Source organism: Eublepharis macularius, chromosome 11, assembly GCF_028583425.1.
Source record: "Eublepharis macularius isolate TG4126 chromosome 11, MPM_Emac_v1.0, whole genome shotgun sequence".
Taxonomy (NCBI): domain Eukaryota; kingdom Metazoa; phylum Chordata; class Lepidosauria; order Squamata; family Eublepharidae; genus Eublepharis; species Eublepharis macularius.
The window spans coordinates 70,370,327-70,385,384 of NC_072800.1; the positions used below are offsets into that span (position 1 = coordinate 70,370,327).

Here is a 15,058-nt window from a genome sequence, read left to right on the forward strand (position 1 = left end):
CTGTTACCCATCCACCCCCATCTTAAGTACTTTGCCATTTTGGCAATCCTAGTCACTATAGGAGGTGCTAAATTAGAAACTTACTTGAAAAGATGCTGCCATGTCACAAAAGCATAAGGGCTTTTGAAAAATCCTTGAGAGTGGCAAAGTAGTGCCCCCATTGCTCCAATCGTGATGGAAAACTATGGCTCCAGAGTGACATTGCAACCAAAATTAGCATTAGCAGGTCTGGGTCAGAATATCATATAGCCAGTTGAATCTTGCATACCCTAGAAAAACTGGTTCTGACCAGGATCCTCAAACACACAGTTTTGCCAGTAGAGCAGGGCAAACTGCATTCCCTATTTATATGCTATTAGCAACAGCGCCCGTTGTAAAAACAAGTACAGTAGGCTATAACAGTGGGGCTCTGGGAGGGCCACACCAGCCTGCCCTGTGCCGGCCCACCGGCTCTGCAAGCAGGCCTCTACGAACCGTAAAGCCAGTGGGGAGGCATAGCACGGCCCCACTGCCATCAGAGGTGGCAGGAAGGGAGCCCCCCTTCTCCCTGCCCAGCTAAGCAGCAGGCAGGTGGGCTCCACCACTGCCCTACCTCGCCCGTGGATCAGCTAGGCAGGGAGAAAGCAGCGATTCACCCACCTTCTCTCTGCCCAGCTGAGAAGCCCCAAGGCAGTGGGGAGGCAAACCATTTTGCCCCAACTTACTTCTTATCCTCGCATTCTGTGCATGCGTGGGGATAAGAAGTGAGTTGTCAGCAACACGGTTTGCCTTTTGTGGCTTAGGATTTGTACATCAAAGAGTTCAAGTGCATTCTAGGAGGTTATAAGTACAGTGGGGCCTCTGAATTATACTGTTATAGTTTCCTATAGTAACATAGTGCTGCATTCCATTCATAAATAGCCTCAATGCATCATGTATTTTATGTGATTGTCTTGTTAATCCCTCCTAGTTTGAGTACCTATTTTGTTACACTGTCCAATGACAACTTAGCAATATGGTTTGGGAGAAGTAGTTATCAAAAAAGTGCAGGTATTTTTAATGCTCCCTTTGAACTGTGGTGTTAAGTGGACTTGGGGACATGACGTAGCTTTATTTTTGGCAAATACATTTAGTATCAGGTTGTCTGTAGACAGTTTATCTCAAGGAAAAGAACTTTTTAGACAAATGATGAAAAGAGATGATGAAAATACCAGCGTAAAGAGCCTGTGTGGGATTGTTTAAAAATGTACTGGACTTAGATTAAAACTACTTTTCGGCTAGTGAAAAAAGGAAGGAAGGATCACCCAAAACAGTTACGTGGAGAATCAGGAGACCTACATGTGGGACAGGGGCTGCAGTAGGTTGGGGAATTGGGAAAGATTGAGTGGAAAAGCAGGTTGGATCCAGTCCAAAGAGCAGAAGTGGTTCCTTATTGTAGTTGCAGCTTTGCTCCCCAGCTCCCAAAGGGATCTGGTTGCACAGAGAAGAATTTAGCTCAGGAATGGTCAACTTCTCTCAAGAGAATCAAAAGTGGATCAGTTCAGCACTAACATCCTACCGCAGTGTTGGTTGAGTTGAAGAGGCAGAAGTGACGTGCAGGGCTTGAAGGGCTATGGAGAAAGCAAAGTCAGGTGGCCCACATGAGAACATTCTAGGTGGGTGTTTGCAGCAGCAAAATGTAGTGACTCCTGTGGCATCTTGAGGACTAACACAATTTATTCCCGCTTAAGCTTTCATGAGTCCAAGCCTACTTTTTTAGATGCATAAGCATGTAAATCCATCAAGCGTGAATCATATAAATAACAGAAAGGGGTAGGGAGGTGGGATGGATCATGGACTGCACTTTCTAAAAAACCTGGAAGAGCTGCACACCCAGACCTATAGGACTGTCAAGAGTTAATACCTCACAGAATCAGAGAGCTTTGAGTGACAGGGTACTCCAAGGGATCTGATTGGGTAGCATGAGCTGGAAAGAGGTCTTTTTCAGACCTAGCAGAGAGGAATCCAGTGTGTTGGAAGATGAAGTCCTAATGGAGAGAAGTTTTAACACTGGCAGGAGAACTGGGGAATGTTGGCAAGGAGGCTTGGGAAGTAGATGCAGACTTCCAAACGGGCCAAAGAAAGGGGATACATCTTCTAAGGAGATGAGATTTTCCCTACCTAGTAAAACAGGGAGATTATTCTGAAGAGTGAAGAGACCCCTGGTCAGCTGTGGTTGGAAACTGCCTGTGGAGATCATCAGATTCAGTTAACAACGGAAAGAAGGCACTGGGGTGTGAAGAGAAGGGGATTGGGGTATTGGAAAGTGGGTACCAGCCTTCCTAATTCCAGAACAGAAAGAGAATACTAAAAGAAGCTATCATAGAGGGTTTGAGGGAAAACAAGGGAACCAAAGCCTCAAAACAGAAGCCTTTAAGTATCTATGAAGAGCATAAGAACTAAAGTCTGTTCTTGTTTGAATTTTACCTCAGAGGGAGAGAGAGAGATGTTGAATTACCTCAGAAATTTTCAACCCCTGATTTCGCCTGACCTTTCCCTTCTAAAATAAATAAACTAGTTAGTTATTTTGGAATTTTTAAAAATGCCTCCGGTGCCATTTCTGTTGTTTAAAGATGAATGTACATCATAGGAGATGTTACAAAGGCCAGTACTAAACAATCCGAGGAGCCAATCCGAGAAGTACTTAGCCAATCTGAGGAGCCAATCTGAGTACTTAGTTCACTCATCATTAGTACAAGACCCTCTCAACTCTTATAAGATAGTCAAAATGGAGAACCTAATGTAGAATGAAATGAGGTAAATAGACACAATATGCAAGATATCAGCAGCTATACTGAGTAGGAAATAAGAGGTCCCCACCTGGCTGAGAGCTTGTGTTAAACTTTTTAGAGGAATGCTAATTCAGCAGTTAAATATGTTCCTGGTCTGAAGTGGTTTGTATGAATGGTTTGTATGATTGTATGAATGGGTATGCCTCCATTAAAAAAAAAGCTTTGCAAAACAGTCCAATCAATAGATACAGTCACTGAGTTCAATTATTTCCAGATCAGCATTGTGACACAAATGTATGTCTACTTCAGCTGCACTTACAATTTAGTTGTGATGTTTTAATAAACTGTGGTCTAAAGCTGTGACATAGAGCTTATAGAATCATAGAGTTGGAAGGAGGCTTACAGACCATCTAGTCCAACCCAATGCAGGAACAGCCTAAAGCATCCCCAACAAGCATTGGTCCGGCTCCTCCTTGATTTATATAATACTCCAGTCGTAGAGCTTTATCTTCATTTCCATCTGCTTATCCGTTTAATTTTTTTCTACTAATGCTGAAGTCGTATGTAAGTTTAGCCTAGTGGGTTCATTGGAGGGAAGGGAGGAGAAGTGCCTACTTATCTGTTGATCTCTGACTCCAAACATAAGTCCACGTGAAAGGCGTGTAGATACAATTAGTAAAATTAGACAATGGAAAAAGAACAATTATATTGGAGGGGACACTTTGCCCAGGAGCTTTTCCTTGAGCTGTGGAGAAAATAGAACAAGGTTAATATGATCGGGGAGGGTGGGGGGAGCCTTTTGTTTCCACAGCTCAGAAACTGGCACATTTATACATGTGCTTCCTAATCCCATTTTCTAGCAAGTATTTTAATAATCCCTTTTAAACAACATATCTTCTAGTGCAGCTGTCTCCACTTTGTCAAAAATAAATAAGCCCAACCTGTTTGCCGTGAATAAATATGCTAGCACAGTGAACAGACACAACTGTTGGTCTAGTTTTGTTGTAGGACAGCCCTGACCAAAGTGAGGTTTCCATTCTCAGGAGATAGCCGTGGTTATACCTTGCCTGATAATTCTTGTTCTGGAACCGGTTCTTCAATAGGAAAATTGATAACGGTGACAGTTCCCTCATAGATTAAAAGTTCCCATTTACAGGGATGCTTTTTAATAGTGCGCAGTCTTGAGAAAGGGTTGTAGTTGCATTCTTTTGTACATTTAACAAATCTGTTGGAATACTTGCCTTGAATGCTTAATTCATGCAGTCTTAAAACAACAGCAACAACATCCATTTAGTTTAATTGAGCATTAAAGATTAACACATTTTTGTTAATGATTACCTGGTTCCTGCCAGGGGTGGAGATTTCCCCTGTCCTTGACTCCCATTGCTTACCAGTATTCTGACAGCTGGTGGGAGGGAAAATTTTTAAATCATCATCAATGACGGTGTGACATCATTTCTGTAAAAAAATCCCTGAAAGTGACATCACATCTCTTGAGGACTCACCCAGAAGCTATGGTTTTAGGCTAAATTTTGTGCAACTTCTTCATATTAATTTCTGTGATTAGATTTTTACCACAGAGTTTATGGCAGTTCCTAGAGAGGCATGATGCCATTTCCAGGTTTCCCCTGGAAATGATGGCCGAATCCACATTACCTCCGCGCGTCCCGGTGTTGCGCTAAATGTCCGCGAAACACCCGGAAGTATAGCGTCTTTCAAGCGCGATTTCAGAAATCGCGCTTGAAAGACGTATACTTCCGGGTGTTTCACGGACATTTAGCGCAACACCGGGACGCGCGGAGGTAATGTGGATTCGGCCGATGTCACATTGTAGCTGGCAGCTCTCCCATGTCCCACCCCTCATCTTCTGCTGGTTATCAGGCCCTGCCCTGCCTGGCCACCCTAATCTTGGCAGAAGCCTCCCTCAAGCACACTGGTAGAGTTGCCTTATGCTTTTTCATTCGCTTCTTGAAGTAGCAGGTTGTTTGAGGACAGTATTGCAGATCGGTAAAAACATAGAGTTAAAATTTTACAGTACTAACCTGTATCCTCAAATAAGAATACCTCCAAAATACTACTGCCTTCTTCTCGACAAGAGATGGAGTGCTGTTGACAACCATGCCACAACTGTTGTCAAGTCATTTATTCTGGAGAAGTTCCAGAGAACAATCCTACTCAGACTCCTCCTCGGGTCTATTCAATGGGGCTTAGTCTTACAATGCAATCCTGAACAGAGTTACTCCAGTCTAAGCCCACTGAAATAAGTGGTCTTAGACTGGAATAACTCTGCTTACGATTGCACTGTTAAGGAACTGTTCTTAAGATTGCACTGTCAGAGATGTTATCTATGGGAATTGAGAGTTGCAACATTGTAACAGTCAGTAGAATTAGTCCAAAGCATTCTGGCGATTTATGTACATCTGAACATGCTTTATCTAATCAACAGTGATCCAATTTGATACATGGGGATCCATGCTGGTTTATTTCAGTGGGAGAGTTAAGCATGTTCTCCTACTGAATGAATCGTGCTTGAGGTGGTTAACTTTTATTGTGCCTCAATTTGTTTTAATAAATAATACGACAGCCACTGACTTTTAATTAGTATGTAACTTGGGTTGTGGGGACCGTGATATACCTGAACAGTTTTATATGGAATTTCATGACTCACTCTGAACCTGTGAGTAAGAATAGATGGTTTTAATATTTTTAAAATGAATGAATGAAGTCAAAATGCATTCTGAGCTGATAGTCTTAGGAAATGGAATATACCAAAACCCAGGATATGTTATAATGATTTTCCTTTTTAAACTTGTTTTCCAATCTAGTTATGCAATGGAGGTTCTGTGACTGACCTCGTGAAAGGGTTTTTAAAGAGAGGGGAAAGAATGAGTGAACTTCTCGTCGCTTACATTTTGCATGAAGCACTCATGGTAAGTAAAAATGAACACCTTGTTAAAATATTGCCATTTCATTTTGGCTGCAATTTAATAGGGAACTAACAGTGCAATCCTAAGCAGAGTTACTCCTGTCAAAGCCCATTGATTTCAGTGAGCTTAGACTGGAGTAACTTTGCCTTGGATTTCACTGTAACAGCATTATTTTAAAGACTGTTGACTCCCAGGAAATTATCAACCTTTCGTGTTGGGTTGTGGCTACATTCTTTCAGTCTGATCCAGTTCCTTATAATGGCTGCTTCCACACATGTTGGATAATTCACTTTCAATACTCTTTAGTGAACATTTGGAACTGCTTTTCCATGTGTGGAACAAAAAATCCACTTCCAAAGGATTGCTAAAGTGCATTGAAAGTGCATTATTCAATGAGTGTGGAAATGGCCAATATGTGCACGGAAGCAAGCATTAAGGTAGGGCATTGCCCTAAGGTAGGGAAGTATCCTATCTTGATCCACCATCTTGTGCATGTGGGGCTCGACTTAGGTGGCTCTTAATATTGATCTGCTGTTCAAGGAGAGGTGCAGGGACTTAATTCCTCTGCTGAACAACCGTCTGGTGCTATTAAGAACATTCAATGAGTCTCTGTGTGTGTGTGTGTAGCCATAGGTTTTTCCTCTTGAGAAAAACGTTCAAAATATTAACCAATATGAATGAATGAACACATGAAGCTGCTTTATTCTGAATCAAACCATTGGTCCCTCAAGGTCAGTATTGTCTATTCATACTGGCAGTGACTGTCTTAGGTCCTGGGCAGAGGTCTTGCACATCACTTGTTACCAGTTACTTTTTAACTGGAGATGCCAGCGATTAGAACCTGGGACATTCTGTAGTTGCTCTACCACTGAGCAAGGACCCCTCTTTTTATTCCCTTATCATTGCATGTGCTTTTCTTTGAACTGTGAGATTTGCCTACATGAGTCAATGCGGGGCACTGCCAAGAGCAACAGGATGTATACCTGCAACAGCTGGGCATCCTGACGAGATATAATTGCCTCTGATACCAAAACTAGTCTTCATGATGTGCTGGTGCAGTCTTTTTAATATGATAGAATTACATCTCGATCCCAGCATGGTATATCATGGATTGGGCCTCCTGTAAGGAAATGGTACAGATAGATGCTGGTAAAGAGACAGGAACTGTGGGCTATACTACTGTGAACCTACTGAGTCATTTCTGTATCATTTAATATGTCATTTGCTTGTGCTTTGTTTCAGCATTGCTTCAGCTCTGTATGAGGTTTTGCTTGTAATCAAATTCCTGCAATACATACCCTATTGCAGTTTCTTTTAATGTTTGATCATATTAACCTACACTGTGTAATCTGTTTTGAATCTCAGTGAGAAAAGTAGAGAGTAAATATGAATAAACATAATAAATAAATTGGGATTGTGAATTTATAAATGCCACTGGCTTGAGACCCATAGTGGCTAGAATTTTGACCAAGAATTAGAGAGGCCCAAGTTCAACTCTCCACTCGCAGTGAAACTTAGGCTAGTCATATACTCACTGTCTGTCTCAGGGCCAAGCTACAAATGATGAATGACACTTGAACGGCAAGAGTATTCCTCCCTGTTCACTTGCCCTCCACTTGCTCTCCACTTGCCGTTCAAGTGTCATTCGTCACTTGTAGCTTGGCCCTCAGTCTAACTTACCTCACATGACTCTTAGCATTATAAAATGGGGAATCCTCCTGACCTCTTTGGAAGAAGGCTGGCATAAAAATGAGATAGGCTTGGGAAATGCATATTAATTTTCCTCCTCCATAAATTATCATTGCTTGGGTATTTTGCATACTAATGAAACCACTTGGATTTTTATTGTAGCTGTATCTCAGGATTAGGTTGAAAATGTCTTAAAATATACTCTGGTGTATTTTGACTGTTTCTTCTTTTCTTTGCTACAAATGCCGTAACACTGGAAACTACAGGGACTTCAGCACTTGCACAAAAACAAAACCATCCACCGTGATATCAAGGGAAATAACATCCTGTTGACCACTGAAGGAGGTGTTAAACTTGTGGATTTTGGTAAGTTGCAATGTATTAGGAACTAACAGGTCATTAACATCATATGTTTAAACCAGGGCTTTTTTTCAGCGGGAACGCGGTGGAACGGAGTTCCGGAACCTCTTGAAAATGGTCACATGGCTGGTGGCCCCACCCCCTGATCTCCAGACAGAGGGGAGTTTAGATTGCCCTCCGGAGGGCAATCTAAACTCCCCCCTGTCTGGAGATCAGGGGGTGGGGCCACCGGCCATGTGACCATTTTCTCTGAGGGCAACCCACTGAGTTCCACCACCTCTTTTCCCAGAAAAAAAGCCCTAGTTTAAACTATGCCTGTCAATTGCAGCTGCATTTGGGCCTAGCTAAGTATTTCTTTCTGGGGCCACTATAAGAGGAAACAAGTTGGGCCTTCATGCCCTAAGCAGAAGGTACAGTTGGTCCAGACCAAATATTTTTCTTGTAAATTCCCTCTAATCTAAAACTAGTTTTAAATTTAGCAGTCATGGGTGTAATAGGAAAGCCCAGATTGTGTAAGGTCTTGCAAGCCTTCTTTTCCATCTTAAAATTTTATGCCTCCTTCTGCAATTTTGATGTTAATAAGTCTGGCCAGATCGCTCAGTTTTAATTAGGTCAAGTCCTGTTTGAAAGTCTCTCATTCATTACAGAACAAAAACACCTCATTCAACCGTAAAACAAACAGAGAACAAAGAATAAAACTGATCAATCATGATACATGTTGACCACAGATATGTTGAATGACTTTTTGTTACCTTTATTTAAAATAGATTTCTGCAGGGGGAAATGCTTGGCTGTTTAAAATACATTTCATGTACTTTATATCAAATTCTTCATGATTGCTTTTTCCACAATAAATGTGTTAAGTCTTTAAGTTGCCACAAAACTCTTTGTGCTTTCTCTGCTGCAGACTAGCATGGTTACCTTTCTAGAACTTAACTGTTTGTAAATGAGATAGATGTTTACAGCATTCAAATGTCATGAACAAACTATGAGCCTTGGAAGTCTTTGGATCATGTCCGTGCCTCCCTATGGAGAAAAGCTTTACAGTAAGAAATGTGTTCCTCCTCCCAACAAACATGAAAGCAAATTGTGCACAATTTCTAATAAGTTTCATAATTTTAATTATTTCTGTTGTTGTGTTTATTGATTTGATGTTTCTGTTTTATAGTGGAAGAGAGTGAAGCACAATCTTAACTCTAAATGTATTATTCTTTCACTGGTAATTTTTCCATAAGGATTTCTCTCCCCATAAATCTGTGACTTAGGTAGGATTGAAACCCAAAGATCCAGTTTACTTCCCACCACACTTTTAGCAATGATTGTGTAGGTACTCCACCAGTTGACATCATGTGAGACAGCTGCATGCAGTTAAAATGTGTTACTTGACCTTTGATGGCATTGTCTCATCTGCATGCTTTTGGTACTCTGGTAATTGCACATTTAAAGCCTGATGCAGTATTAAAGTAATTCCCTTTCTCACATTGGCTGAGGGTCTCTCCAGATGTGCAGGTTTTTAAAGAGACGTGTGTGGGTTTCCCAGTCCCAACTTGGGTTTCCACAGCCATACAGCAGTTAAAAAGTAAATGGCTGTTTAAAAAATAAAGGAGAGCCCAAACAGCCTCAGAATGCCTCCACGGGGGAAGGAGCATCTGCTCCTATGCCCCTTAAGCTGTTTCCCTGTGTCACAAGAGTACAGGGGGATTTCCACTACTCCCTATTTATATTGTCCATGTGTACAGAATACTCCACGTGGAGCAAACAAATGGGGGGAAAGCCCTACCTTCCCTACCATATTTTGACAAGGCGAAACAGCTTGAGGGGAGAGGGAGGAGCCATTCCTTCCCCTGCGGAGGCATTCTGAGGCCTTTTGGGCTCTTATTTATTTTTTAATAGCTGTTCCCCAAAGGTGCTGTGTGGCTGCAGGGAACTCAACTTGGGTACGGGGAATCTAGACCCAACTCTTTAAAAACCTGCACGTTTAGCTTGGCCCTAAACTGCAGGGCTTTGAAATTTTCCTAAACTTGCAAACGTGGCTGGTACTCCTCAGATGTATCACAGGGAGGATCCCAGCAGATCAGTTGGGACAAAGTTTCTCTCTATACACAAACAATCCCTGGTCACATTGTCAACAACAGATAGTTCTGTTCAGTAAATCCTTTAATATGCTGTTCTGACTTAAGTCAGAGAATCTTCACCATACCTCGCTTACAGGCATAAGGAATATGATTTACAAAAAACCTCTTCACCACAGGGGTATAGAAAGTTATAATTGTGTAAGTGGTCAGATGTATTCATACACAGTTGCACAGGAAATGTTAATGGCTATTAGCTGGGTGGGATATAAAACAATTACAAAGTTGAGTCAGATTCTCAATCAATTCATTCTGTTCACTAAATTGACCGGTGTAATTGTTTGAATTGGGAGGAGCCGAACTGAGAAGGGAGCAAGAATATGGATTTCTCTTTAAAGAATAACGTGAACCCTATTCCATGAAGAAGTTTCTAGAGTAAAATACATTCAATCCCTTTTTCATAGTTCCTGTTTCCGGCACAAAAAAGTTTACTTACTTTCTAGAAATTAAAACCCAGAAAATTCTGGGATGGAATCATATTGCTTCCTTGAACATGACTCTTCTTGAAAGAACAAAAAGATACATAATGCATAAACAGTGCAGAAATTGAATTATAAAAGCTTGAACTTGGTGACCTTTCTTGAGCACTATGGTTAATATAGGCCGATACTGTTTAGGTTCTTTCTCATGGAAAAGAAGTTCTTAAGCACCTGGGTGTGTAACAGACCATATCTGCAACTCATTAAGGTTTCCCACTGTTCAGTGTAAAGATTGTATCTTTAAATGCTGAGCAGTATTCAGTCTGTGAACTGAGACCTAAAAACAGATATCCCTCTTTTAAGTCTGTTTGTCAGTACAAAATAATTCATACGGGTTTTTTTGTAGTACTCCCTCCACCAAGACACAAAGGCTCCTCTTTAGAACTTAATATTTATCCTTTTATTAAAATAAACTCTAGTCTTTTTAATAAAGCAAGATATCAAAATATAAATGATTATTCCGATAAAACCTACAAAGATGGAACAGATGAAGGCAACAAGAATTAAGTCTCCTAACGTTTTTCAATTAAATCTAAATCAATCAGGTTTGCTATGAAATGCATCACAGTTTCAATGAACACACATTTCAAGAATAAATTTCTCACCTAGTTCTTCATGAGATTTCTTTTTGCAAAACCCTGATTTGCTATCTGGGTTAACACTTTTATATGATATCTTATGCAGAAATCTTAAGATATTTTACATGTGATAACATAGATAAACTGATTGATTTGAGATTTAATTAATTATTCATATTTTCAATCATGTGACATTCTACCTAACCAAAAAGTGACATTATGTCCAGATGCAAGATAAGGTATATAAATCAGTAAAGATGGCAGGAAAAGTTAAGTGATCAGATCATCATTGGTCCATAACAGCTAGAGAACATTTATCTGCTACTGTTCACTGTTTTAATTGGCTGTCAGAGATGAAAGAGCACCTTTGAAGTTATGCCACCTGCTAGAAAAAAAACTACAGTAAAGTTCATGCGGAGTTCAGTAAAATACATGTGTATCACCAGGCCTTTTTTTCTGGGAAAAGAGGTGGTGGAACTCAGTGGGTTGCCAGCACAGGGGGCAACTCTTGGTGGGAGGTGGTGCCCCTGGTACCACATGTGCACGCGCAAAGTGCACACATGCTCCCAGGGCCAATGATGTTACTTTGGGTCAGTTGGAACAAGGGGGGAGTTTTTTAAAGTTTAAATCGCCCTCGGTGAAAATGGTCACATGGCTGGTGGCCCTGCCCCCTGATCTCCAGACAGAGGGGAGTTTAGATTGCCCTCTGCGCCGCTCCAGCATAGTGGAGGGCAACCTAAACTCCCCTCTGTCTGGAGATCAGGGGGCGGGGCCACCAGCCATGTGACCATTTTCAAGAGGTTCCGGAACTCCGTTCCACCACGTTCCAGCTGAAAAAAAGCCCTGTGTATCACTAAGTATAATGTGCTCTAATCCATATTGCTGTGACAGGTATCCATCTCCAGTAGAAGATTGCATGCATAGAACCCCTGGGAATACTCTGCAGACAACATAGGCAGGAATCTGGCTGATCATCCTTCTTTACCATGCTACATAACAGAGAAAAATATACCTCATTTAAGGTTGCCAAGTCCAGTTTGGGAAATTGCTGGAGATTTGAGAGAAGTGCTTTAGGAAGGCAAAGTATGGAGGGGGGAGCTCATTGAGGATATGATGCTGTGGACTGCCCTCCAAAGATGCCATTTCCTCCAGGAGAACTGATCTCTGTAGTCTGCAGATCAATTGTAATTCCAGGACAGCTCTAGGCCTAGAGATGCCAGGTATAGTGGAAGACCTCTTTGCATCCGGCTCCTTTGCCCACCAGCACCTCAGGTGGCAGCAGGAAGAAAAGGGCGGTGGGAGGAAGTGTATGTTGGAATCACACCAATGCACTTAAGTCACTTCTGGTAAAACCCAGAAGTGTCATCATGGACTCTGTAGAATTAACAAAAATTCTATGGTTTTATGACAGAGTTTTTGTGAATCCTAGGGTTTCTAATGGAGTCCCTCTCTTCCAATTTTTACTGGAAGTGATGCCACTATGCCAAGTCTTGCCCCACAGTTGCATCCAGATGTTGACAGCTTTGGCCTGGTAACCTTTTCTATGCCTCACTTTGAGGCTTATGCCCCTAACCTCATTTTGCACAGACTGGCACATTGAAAAGTCAGGGACTGAACCGGAGGCCTTCTGTAGACAAAGCATGTTCTCTAGTACTTAGCTAATTCCATTTTAGTTTATACTGTTTAACTTTGTTGAGGCATTTACTGTGACTTTCATTATCTTTGCATTATTAAATGTGTTGCATGTGACCCAGATATAGCACTAGTCACAAATTAATTAGATTTGTGTTTAATTAACTTAATTTTGTTTAAATTGTTTTCATTTCATGTGTAATGTGCTGTAGGTTGCGTGGTTACAGAAAACAGTTACATATATTCGGAGATGAAATAATGACTTACTAATGAATTTCAAATCATGATCTATAAATAGATAAGATACGGAGAAAGTTTTGCTTCTGAATATAGAGAAAGAAAAGCAGATGTCTCTATTGATCTGTAGCAAGATCCAAAACCAAAATGCACATAATACCATAACAAAATAATCTTAATCAGTTATTACGTGGCTTTTGTTTTTGAATTTTGTTCTGAGTAGGAAGTTGACAGCCAGAAAAAAAGATGATTTGAATGTTTATGTTAATTTGGGGGCATTTGAATGCAAGAATTGGTGCATGAAAATCTCCCCCAGTTCTTTTTGTCACATTCCTTGAGGACTTTTCTGTGGGAATAGTAATTCAGACCACAACCAGCTTTCTTGAAAATAGCAGTAATTTCAAAACACTCAAGTGTAGAGATGGACTCATGACTCATGAGTCTTGTATGAGATATGTGTCTCTTGACCAAAATGCCCCAAAATGGAGATTTCAAGGGAGGTTTTTTTTTAAAAAAAAAGTATATACATGTGAATGCTAATTTACCGTGTGATCCAAGTGATATCTTTCTAAGCACTTGGCACTGTTTATAGAAATGCTTTGTCTTGCTGTAACATCTAAGGCTGAGGGCTACAACTATCAACACACTACCATTCTGGGTGCTCCAGAATATATTTGTTATTTGTTACTTATTGAGATTGACTGCACTGATTCACACTGTGCAATCTGCCTTGCGTCTCAGTGAGAAAGGCGAATTACAAATAACGTAAAAAGTATTCTGAGATCCCGTGTGTGCTACTTCCTAATAAAAGACTCACAAAAATCAGTGTTTGGGCTGCAGTATGGATTATTAAACAGTATTTCAGTTTTCAATAATGTTAAGTTATATATTTTTGGTTATGCAAATAGGCTTTCTTTTGCTGGCTCTTTGGTCTCTTGCTCTGGATGTTGATGTAGCCTTTTAATTATAAAAGGTTGCTGATTCCGGATATAGAGTGACCAGAGACAAAAGAAACAGATTTCTTTTCAGTTGATTTTATTAAATTTATTTTATCTGTGTCCTAGGGATTTCTTACAGTCTAAAAAGGATCAAATTCACAATATCGTGGATAATGCATTCCTGGGGTAAGGAATGGAAAAAGCACAGAAGGGAGAAGTCCATATTTTAGAAAGGAAAAAAGTACCTGAGGAATGCAACATAAAGATGAATAAAGAGAAGTAAAGAAGAAAGAGATAAGGGATCTCAAAGATGAATAAACTAAATTGTACAGGAAAAGGGTAGGGGGAGAGTAATAAAGGGTTATGTGATCTTGGATTCTTTAAGGATGGCACATACGGGCTTATTTTAAACTTCTCTTTAGCCAAATAAGTTAATCTTTTGCAGAAATTATGAAAACTAACTTTTAGTGTTATTTATACTGGTCAGTCTGTCACGGTAGTGTGTGGTAGTCCCCTGCCCCCAACATCCACCTCCCCACCACCACTCAGCTGTCTGGCAGGGGGAAATTAAAGGGGGAAACAGGAACAGACTGGCAACTTCATGCGGCCACTGGCAGACTAATGACGTTGCCAGCAGACTTGCTGTCATCAGTTCTTCTGAGGCAGGAAGTGATTCCAACATGTTGTTGCTGAAGCCATAGTTTTTGGACAAAACCAGAGTTTTTGCCCAAAAGTCTCCTCTGACCCCTGTTGGTTGCTAGCACAGACCTGGCAACCCTGTCATTCCTCCATTTTATCCTCACAACAACCTGGTGAGGTAGGTTCTGTGAGGTTCAGAAGGAGGAAGCATTGACTCTCAAAATCACATACCATGAAAATCTTGTTGGTCTCTATGGGGCCACTTGACTCAAATCCTACTGTGAGATAGGTTAGGTTGAGAGTTTGTGACTGGGCCACGGTCCGCAGCAAGCTTCCATGGCAGAATGAGGGGTTCAGACTCGGATCGCCAAGAACCTAGGTTGATGCTCTAACCACTACACATCCTAGTGAACAATTTAATTAAAATTCTGCAAACTGCAATAATTGAATCAGTGAATTGATTCTTATAATCATCACAGTGTCTTGAACCACTAAATTTTTTTCAAGAATATTATCAGTGCAGTCTTAAAGAAATTATACCCTTCTAATTCCACTGAAGGTAACAGCCTTAGAAAGATGGAACTCAGTTTAGGATTTCACAGTAAGGTTTCAATTCTAAACACATGCTAGTTTGTAAACACAGAGTTCAGCAGTGGGACTGAGAGCCAAGCTACACATGACGAATGACACTTGAACA

General features: G+C 40.8%; 1 protein-coding gene across 1 annotated transcript in view; it reads left to right on the top strand.

The window, feature by feature from the left end:
* MYO3A (myosin IIIA) overlaps positions 1–15,058 on the top strand; it is a 122,509-nt gene that overhangs the window by 16,320 nt on the left and 91,131 nt on the right. The window contains exons 3-4 of the mRNA XM_054991488.1: positions 5,576–5,680; positions 7,633–7,732. Coding sequence (XP_054847463.1) covers positions 5,576–5,680; positions 7,633–7,732 — 205 coding nt within the window. The remainder of the gene's footprint in view (positions 1–5,575; positions 5,681–7,632; positions 7,733–15,058) is intronic.